This window comes from Atta cephalotes (assembly GCF_000143395.1).
Source record: "Atta cephalotes unplaced genomic scaffold scaffold00027, whole genome shotgun sequence".
Classification (NCBI taxonomy): domain Eukaryota; kingdom Metazoa; phylum Arthropoda; class Insecta; order Hymenoptera; family Formicidae; genus Atta; species Atta cephalotes.
The window spans coordinates 1354764-1363961 of record NW_012130091.1 but is presented as its reverse complement, the minus strand read 5'-3'; the positions used below and the strand labels follow the sequence as shown (position 1 = coordinate 1363961).

The 9198-nt window shown below is 28.8% G+C and overlaps 1 protein-coding gene across 1 annotated transcript in view; it reads left to right on the top strand.

Annotated features, from left to right (window-relative positions):
- The first annotated feature begins 426 nt into the window (after positions 1 to 426).
- The window catches only part of LOC105620488 (U7 snRNA-associated Sm-like protein LSm11), a 41929-nt gene continuing 33157 nt past the window's right edge, over positions 427 to 9198 (top strand). The window contains exons 1-2 of the mRNA XM_012201980.1: positions 427 to 600; positions 3889 to 3943. Coding sequence (XP_012057370.1) covers positions 427 to 600; positions 3889 to 3943 — 229 coding nt within the window. The remainder of the gene's footprint in view (positions 601 to 3888; positions 3944 to 9198) is intronic.

The following is a 9198-nucleotide window of genomic DNA, read 5'->3' as shown; positions in this document are numbered from 1 at the left end:
AAATTATAAATTATAAATTATAAATAGAATGCTATTCAAAAGACAGATGTGAATTAGATCGTCTAAAGTTAGATCTTCGCTTTGAACTTTTCCCGCTTTTTTCGTTGCCTTGCGCTCTCTGCTGCTCTCCGAAGTGCTGAAAGTGTGACTACGACTACACTTTATGGCGTCAGGCGTACTACTATTAGCAAGCAGGCGTACACGTGGTCGCATTTATAATCAATAACAGTGGAGACTTGTTCTTTGTAACTGCATTAAATTTACATCGATTCGTTTAAATTTACATCTGTTCGTTCTTTTTCTTTCTAAAGCATAATTGTATGACTTTTATTTTAAGCATAAATTCGAACAGTTCAGCTAAAGAAAAACAGGTTAAATAATAGTATGAATTAGTGTATGCTCAGTGCAAGAGGAACAGACTTGTCAATGGCAGATGAAGGCAGTGATACATCGGACGAGAGTTTGGATGTGAGAAGCGAGAAATTCGATCCATTGAAGGCATTATATTCGTCCAAAGTGCGACTGGCATCCTCCGTACCGATATATGACAATATTTCGAAATTCGAGTCCATTCTGAAAGGCATCAACGTGTCAACGAAAGTGCGTATTGCTCATTGTCTGCTTTTGTCAAGCGCTGATTTCTTTTATAAATCAGAGCAAAATTGTCGAAAAGGATCCACCGAAAGTGTCAAATCATACAAATTAGAGATCATGAAAATTGTTAGACTCGTAGACATAAAAAAATCTATACCAAATATCAAAGTATGTATAACCTAACATGATTTATGGTCTGTTTTCTATTCTTGTCACTAGACTGTTTTAGAACTCTCTCTCGCTTTCGACAAATATCAAACGTATATCTATCTCACCTTAAGTTTCAAAAGTATACACTATTTCAGCCACAGAAAACAGATCTTTGATTTAATTTTTTGATTTCTCAAAGCTGAGATCTAGAATCTAGATTTAATTGAAGCTTAAGTTTCTAAGCTAATGTCAAAATCTGTAAAACAATGATTGACATTGGATCCGTGAAACTCTCATTTAATATAAATAAATTAATTTCAAGGCATCAAATAACATAATTTGTATAAAAAAGAATACATATTAAGTTTATTTTAATAGAATATTTTAATAGAAAGAATAATTCAAATTTATAGATGTAACATAAAGAAAATTGAATTGCTTAATATTTTTGACAAAAAGATTTATAATTCAGTGAGTCTAACAGATCCATGTTAGCTCCAGATAATCTTATTATGAATTTTAAAATCTGTAATACTTAGAATTTACAAACATGTTGTTGAACCATTCGTCCAAATTTAATATATACAGAAATATCTAAAGTATATTTTAAGGCAGTAAAATTGTAGTTACCTCTAAGAGACTGATATCATACAAGATGTGTAAATAATTTATTCTATATAAATATTAATAAAAGTATTAATAATAGTATTTGCATGATAACTTATAGTGTGTAAGCTATCAATACTTCCAATATGTTCTACATAAAATTTTTATAAAATAAATTGATTGTAAAAATTCTCTTTTAAGGAAGTTGTAAGGCAAATACATTAAGAATGAAACTTGACAAAAATTAGATTATTCTAAATTGCATTTAAAAATAATACAAAAAAATTAGAGACAATTTACTGGATTTATCTAGATCAAAAGTTATTTTAATAAAACATAATATTTTATTAATTTGTACTCTAATAGAAATATATGAAAATAATGATAAAAACCTTTTTTTTATATAAATATTTTATTAATTCAAGAATATTTATGTAAAGTTGTATTGGGATACATGCAGACATTAGTTGTTCAATAAATAAACAAAATATTTATTATAATTAATCGGTGAATCTCAATGAAATCATTATCTTTGCATAAATCATTTTTAATACTTATACAAAAAAATTTAGATGATTATTTTTAAAATTTTTGTTTATAACAATAAAAATAATAATAAATAAAATAAATGATAAATATTGGGTTGGGGAAAAAGTTTCTTCGTATGTTTTAATTCAAAATTGTATATACAATATCTTCGTCAAAAATGAAATTTAAATTTAAAAAAAGGATTTTAAAGCTTGAAATTTCTATATTTTTTTACTATTACTTACTTATTTTTTGAGTTTCTGTGAGTTTAGTAATTTTTACATTTAAAAAACTACGAGCTGAAAAAGATGAAAAATTTTTTTTTACTTCTCTCATGTGCCAAAAAAAATTTACGAAAATTTTCGACTATTTATCATGAAAACTTGAAGCTTTTCTTACAAATTCATTTTTAAAAAATGTTCCTATGATTTTTTGTTTCTGAGTTATTCGCGAACTAAGTAAAGGAGCACTCTGACTTCGATTGCTCATAACTCCGATAAAAATCATCATATCGCAATATAAAAAAACAGATTCTTAAAGCTGAAACTTTGCTCTAGCGAATGATATACTTATGTAATTGTAACGAAAATTTCGCAACAAATGAAAAACTTTTGCAAAAAAATTTTTTTAAATACGAAGAAACTTTTTCCCCGATCTAATATATAAATTAATTCAGCGATTGAGCAGAATTGTGACGCCGTTATTTAAGCGTTATATACAAATTATATTTCATAAATTTTACATATATTATATTAGTATATTAATATAATATCGAACATTTCGGCTCAGTTCGAGTCATCATCAGCGATGTTCAAGTGTTAATTTCAACATTATGCAATTATTCGTTCGAATTCAAGAATGTAGCATAGCGAGCCTCTTCAATTTGAAAAGCCTCTTTTCCTCACTTAGTTGTAGCTAAATAATCGCCACTGCAATCTTCGAATCACACGTTAAAAACATTAACCAAAAATTATGGATTATGATGAATCTTTAAGAGAACTTTCGCTCACAGAATATAACTTTGAAACCGAAATATTCGATATTACTCTAATATACATGTAAGATTTATGAAATACAATTTATATACGCAATTTATAACGCTTAAAAAACGGCGTCACAATTCTGCTCTCAATCGCCTGGATTAATTTATCAATATATTTGTTATTTCAAGAACTCAATTTTATTTTATTTTAATTATTTGAAAATAAATTATCTATAAAAATGTGTTGTTCAATAAAAACAGAATGTTATGAACACAATTTTCATATGTATGTAGTTTATTCAAAATGTAAATATTAATATATGTTTTATGCCTTACAATCTCCTTAATCTATAATTAATATTGTAATATTCAATGTTTAGTAAATTCGGCAATTTAATGCGTTAATGTAAATAGAAGAACTACAATACATATGAGGAGATATATGCAATAACAACACACTAATACTCAGTTCAATGTCGCCACAAAAATAATTTCGACTTGAAAAAAGTTTTTGTAAAATTAATTAAAAATTGACTATGTTCATACATTATCAGTATTAATTTGTATATTTCACTCAACTATGTACTGAAGAAGAGCCAAACCAATAATCGAAACATATATTCTTATTAATATTTATGTAGAATAAATTATTTATACACTTTAATATCCTATGTTGACTCTTAAAGGCAATTTTACTGATTTAATTTTACTGATTATTTTGCCAGAGTCTTATGTATTATTAATTTATTTGTTAACATAATTACATTTTAAGACTTTTGGGATTCCAGAATCAGAAAAAAATTGAAGTCAGGAATCATATTAATTAGAATTGATATATTGATATAAGAATGTATATATAATAAAAAAAATTAATGCAATTTAAAACGGGATTCCTGAATCGAGTATGAGATACGCGGAACTAAAATCTCGTGAAATTTCATTGTAACGGGAGACTAGAATAATCGGCATTCCAGATCTCGGTGAGAGTGCAGTAGAACTAAGATTCGCGATTCGTGTATATATTTCAGGATGATAAATCAGCCGTACCAGAATCTACGAGGGAGAGATTTTTATCGCATCAAGGTAAGGAGAGAGAAAGGGACAACACAATCCTCCTCAATGTTTACGCGCAGCTTTCACACGCCTCGCGAGAGATGGCGATCGCATGCAGTTTCGCAGTCCACGTGGTGAAACTTCATTCATGAGTGATGTAGTATCGAATTTCAACACGAATTATAATTGTCGGTGCTTAGCGAGGGACAATGACACATCTGAAAGTCTCTCTTCTCTGCCTCTATAAATTTTTAATAAATAATTCGCATAAATAGTTCTTTACATAGGGAAAACCATTGTAGAAATAAAGTTATTTCTAATCGAATTTTATCTAATTTTATCTAATCGAATTTTATTTCAGATTTAATCAGGAATAGTTATCAGGAAAAGTTACCTAAAGCGATTTTTCACAGCAACGAGAAAATGAAGTTCAGTCGTTTACTTCACTGATTGAGAATCCGTATCTGTTTTTTAAATTTTTCCTTTTTTAAAGATAATTAATAAATCTGTACACATGATAATCTCAAATATTAAATAAATTATACATCAATAATATACAATATATAATTAATAAATAACAATATTTAACACTAGAAGTACGTCCAGTAAGAATAGATTAAAATAGATTGAAATTTTATCTATCTGAATACGTATTTTAAATAGCAAAAACTTTTTTTTGGATTCAATTGGATTCAATCCGAATTCAATTGAATTCAATTGGATTCAATTAGATTCAATTGGATGCAAGTGGATTGAAAAACTGCATTTCATATTCAGAATTTTGAATTGAGCAATGTTCACGATGCACAGAAAAAGTTGATGGTATTTTTAGATTAAAAGGCATAGAAATATGCTTCATGCAATTCCTATAAATGAATGAAAATACATTCCGGATTGAAAAGGATTTATTTTAATGTTCGCGCGAATGCATATTTTTGAAAATCTGAATCCATTTTCAATCATTTCAATCTATTCTCGTGCGATTATAGATTTCTTACTAAAAGAATCAAGCAAATAAATTATTTTGAAAATAAAGAAATTAGAAAATGATAAAAAAGTAGATATTTTATCATTATTTATCATTATTTATAAAGAATATAATTATTAAGAAAGTCAAACAATTTCATATCCGATCTGTTCTATAAGAAATTTAATATTAGTTTAAAAAATAAACAGTCAATAATGCTGATATTTCGAATGTTAATTTAGGAGTGTAAAAAAATTCTATATATGTAGATAATCATTTAACGGGAAAAAAAAAAAAAAAAAAAAAAAAAAAAACTAAAATGACTTCCTGGAATAGTGAAATTTAATAGTGAAATTTAAACGAATGATAATCTAAATTTCCTGATATAAAAATATAATTATAATAAATTCAGCAAATAAGAAATTAGCGCTGTAATATATGCGCGATCAATTTCGATATTATTGAATTGTATATGTCCTATTTAATTATTGAGTTGTATATATGTTTCGGCTAATTTTTTAACCATCTTCAGTATAGATGATTCCATGTGATAAAGTAAACGTTGAGATGTATGAAATTAGGCTATTCGCATGTTTTTCCTTATTTTTAGTATCCGCAATATTTTCATGAGAGGTTGTCAATCTTCACTTCTTTGAGAAAACGCAATTAGTTGACTAGCTGGATGCAATCATGATTAAGCGCCTTCAATTGATTTACAAAGTTTATTAATAAATTCTAAGTATATTCGTTAGAATAATGATGTTACCTCACCTCCATCAAAAGTTAGCCGAAACATGTATACAGGGTGTCCCATTTTAATCGAGCACTTCAAATATCTCTTGAACAGTGCATTTTAAGGAAAAATGTTTCAGACAAAAGTTTTGGGACTTTGAGGGAGACATAAGATGCCATTGATTTGATTTTGGGTGTCGTCAAGGTTACTTTGAATTTTTTAAACGGAATTCCATTTTTCATTACGTATTCTTGTAATTTACCTCGAGAGCTTTCCAAAACACTGTAATTAACTTCATTTTCATTAAGCAGTTTTCCAATTATAAGGCTTGCAAGTTACAACACCGCAGGCATTAGCATTACGCAAGGTGCCCAACCGATGATGAAAAATCTTTTAAATGTTGTTCAAGATTATGTTCTGAATTACCATTTTTATGGTTATTCATATATGTATTCATACTATGGTATTCATATATTTATTTATTCATACTATGGTATGTAGAAATGAATTTTTAGTGCAAAAATAAAAATAAGAGGACCAATCGCAATCTTGATCTTGAAAAATGTTATTCAGGTCATCATCCTGAACAACATTCAAGAGATTTTAGCCGTCGATCGGACATTTTAGGTAATGCTAATGCTAGCGGTACTGTAACTTGCAAGCCTTATAACTCGAAAAGTATTTAATGTAAATGAACTTGATTATAGTGTTTTAGAAAGTTCTCGAGGTAAGCTACAAGAATACGTAACAAATAGAAGGATCCATTTAAAAATTCAGTGACCTTGCTCTGACCTTGACGACGCCACCCAAGATTAAACCAATGGCATCATCTTATGTATCCCTCAAAATCCCAAAACTTTTGTCTGAAATTAATTTGCATTTAATACACTGTTCAAGAGATATTTGAGGTGATCGATTAAAATAGAATACTCTGTATAAATCAATAATTAATTAGGATCGAACAGTGAACCAGTAGTACACTATGAACCATTGCGAAATATTTCGTAAATGCGACGTTATCAGATTGTGCTGCTATCATGCAGCGATTCGCATTTGAACCTCTCCTCAGCTTCCCAATCGACTGGCAGATCGCGCCAAGGAGCCATGTAATGTCACATTTTAAAAATTTTGGATTGCAAAGTAAGTTTTTTTCGTAAGTTTTAAGCATTTTTTATGTTTTTGTTATATCTATCATTTTTTCATTGTGTAATAGTTTTGTGTGCACATTTGATTTTATTATTCTGCAAACAACTTTTTTTGTTATATTATTTTTACTACATTATTTAAGAGATTATCATGAAAAGATTAGATGGTCTACAATGAATTATTTTGATGTAGTGAACAATGAATCATTGTAGACTACATATAACTTTTTTTACAATAAGCTTCAAAATAATAATTCATTGTAATAATTATTTAAAATATGGCCTCTCTCTTCCCCACCTAAAATCTCAATAAAAATATACTCATTTGACGCTTCCATGACGTTTTTACTCAAAACGAAAGAAAAAACGTGGTCGGTTTGTGAATCCTTACCACTTTATAATTATCTATTTTATACATAAATATTTTAAAATATAGTAAAACTAAAATAATCCTACACAACAATTCGCAGTATAAAACATGTGATTCATTGTTAAAAATAGCATGGTTCATTATGTAACCCCTTGTATACAATGAGTCATTTCCTATTTTTTAAAATAAAATTGTGACTAAACTTTAGGGATAACTTAAAAGTTATTATTTACAGTAGTCAACTAAATTTATATGTAGTCATGTAGTCATGTAGTAGACATGTAGTCAACTAAATTTATAAAATGTATGCAAAAATTCAGACCTTCAATTTAATAATTGAGAGAATACGAGCCTCTGAAATTTACAGAGATATGATTCATTGTTGGACCACTTACTCTATATACAATTCAATAATATTGAAATTGATCGCGCATGTATTACAACGCTAATTCCCTATTTGCCGAATTTATTATAATTATATTTTTAATAGTGAAATATTCAATTGTCCTTCGTTATTTCTATCAAGGAGAGAATTGATTTCATATTGAGAATATGACTTTCAAATTAAGTAAGAGTTGAATAAGTTACGAAGCGCTCTCCGTACAAAAATTCGTCGAATAATGATGATTTAGATTTCATTGGATGATCTATCGAGCGTCATCTCGCGCGCCGCTCTTGTATTCCAGATACCAACGCACTTTATTTACGGCCTGACAAATACCACGAAGGTCGCCGCAATTGCAGCTCGCGACCGGCATTAGCTACGCGTGGAATTTGACCTCTGTGAAAGTGTGCGCAAACTGTTCCGTGGTGAGATCCCGACCGTCTCACTCCCTATTGTTTCCTATTCCACGGTTATCTTTTTCCTTGCGCAAGAATACGTATACACATACACAATATTTACAATGTCGCGAGTACATTCTCTTTATTTCGGAGGAGAGAGAGAGAGAGAGAGAGAGAGAGATCTTCTCTCTTACTATTAATACAGCGTGATATACGAGTACTGTGCGAAATCGTTGCGACAACCTTCCAAAGATCTCATCATGATCTTGCAAGTTAATGCGAAATCATAATCATTAATAACAAAGTAAGTTAATATTTCATGTGTCGTATGATAAATTTTTTAAGTGTATTGATTGACTATAAGAAAAAGCTTAAGAATTTCTACAGAAACTTAAAAATTTCTCTATTTTGCACAGCCAATTAACTGAATCAACAAAATTTATCGTACGATAAATAAAATATCATCTTCATTTATCGAGAAAAATGTGATGTTTGTGAATCCTTTTTATGTAAGAAATTCTTTCAAAAGATTTTAGGATGATATTTTTCCAAAGAGAAAATTTCTAAACAGATTTTAAAACAATTCAAAGAATCTCGGTAAAAATCAAATTTTCTCTCGTTCTATTTTGCTAAAGATTAGATTTCTATTATAATTGTTAATACTTTGAGAAAAAAGGAAGCTAAACATTAGATTCTCATAATCAACAGCATCCAGTATAAAATCTCGAAACGCCATGTATAGCGGTACTTAGAAAATTGGAAAATCGGAAAGAAGGAAAACGCAGAAAACGCGATGTGAATCATTTTTTTACATAAGAAATTTTTTCAGAAAATTTTAAGATAATACTTTAGAAGAAATTTAAAACACACTTCACATTTTTGGAATTCATCCAGTAAAAATCAAATTTTTATTCATCTTCGCAAAAAAACTAGAGATTTATTTTTTTTAATTGAACTTCTTGGTACGATTCATCTTTTCTCTTTTTTTCTTGAACTGAAAAAAAGGAGGAAAGATAAACCATGCAAAAATTCAGCTAAAAAGAATCTCAGACCTCAGATTTTTATTGTAATTTTTAATGCGTTGAAAGAAAGACAGAAGCTAAACAAAGTTTTTTTTTCGCTTTTCAGTTGTCAACAGCGTGCATTTGCATAAACTCGAGACACCGCGGCGCGATCGCATTAGCATTTAAAAGATCAGAGAAATGAAAGAAAGAAAACACGATTTATTCTTAATTGCTGTGAACTTGCCTCATAAAGTATTGCCGCGTATGCGGCGCGCTCTTCAAT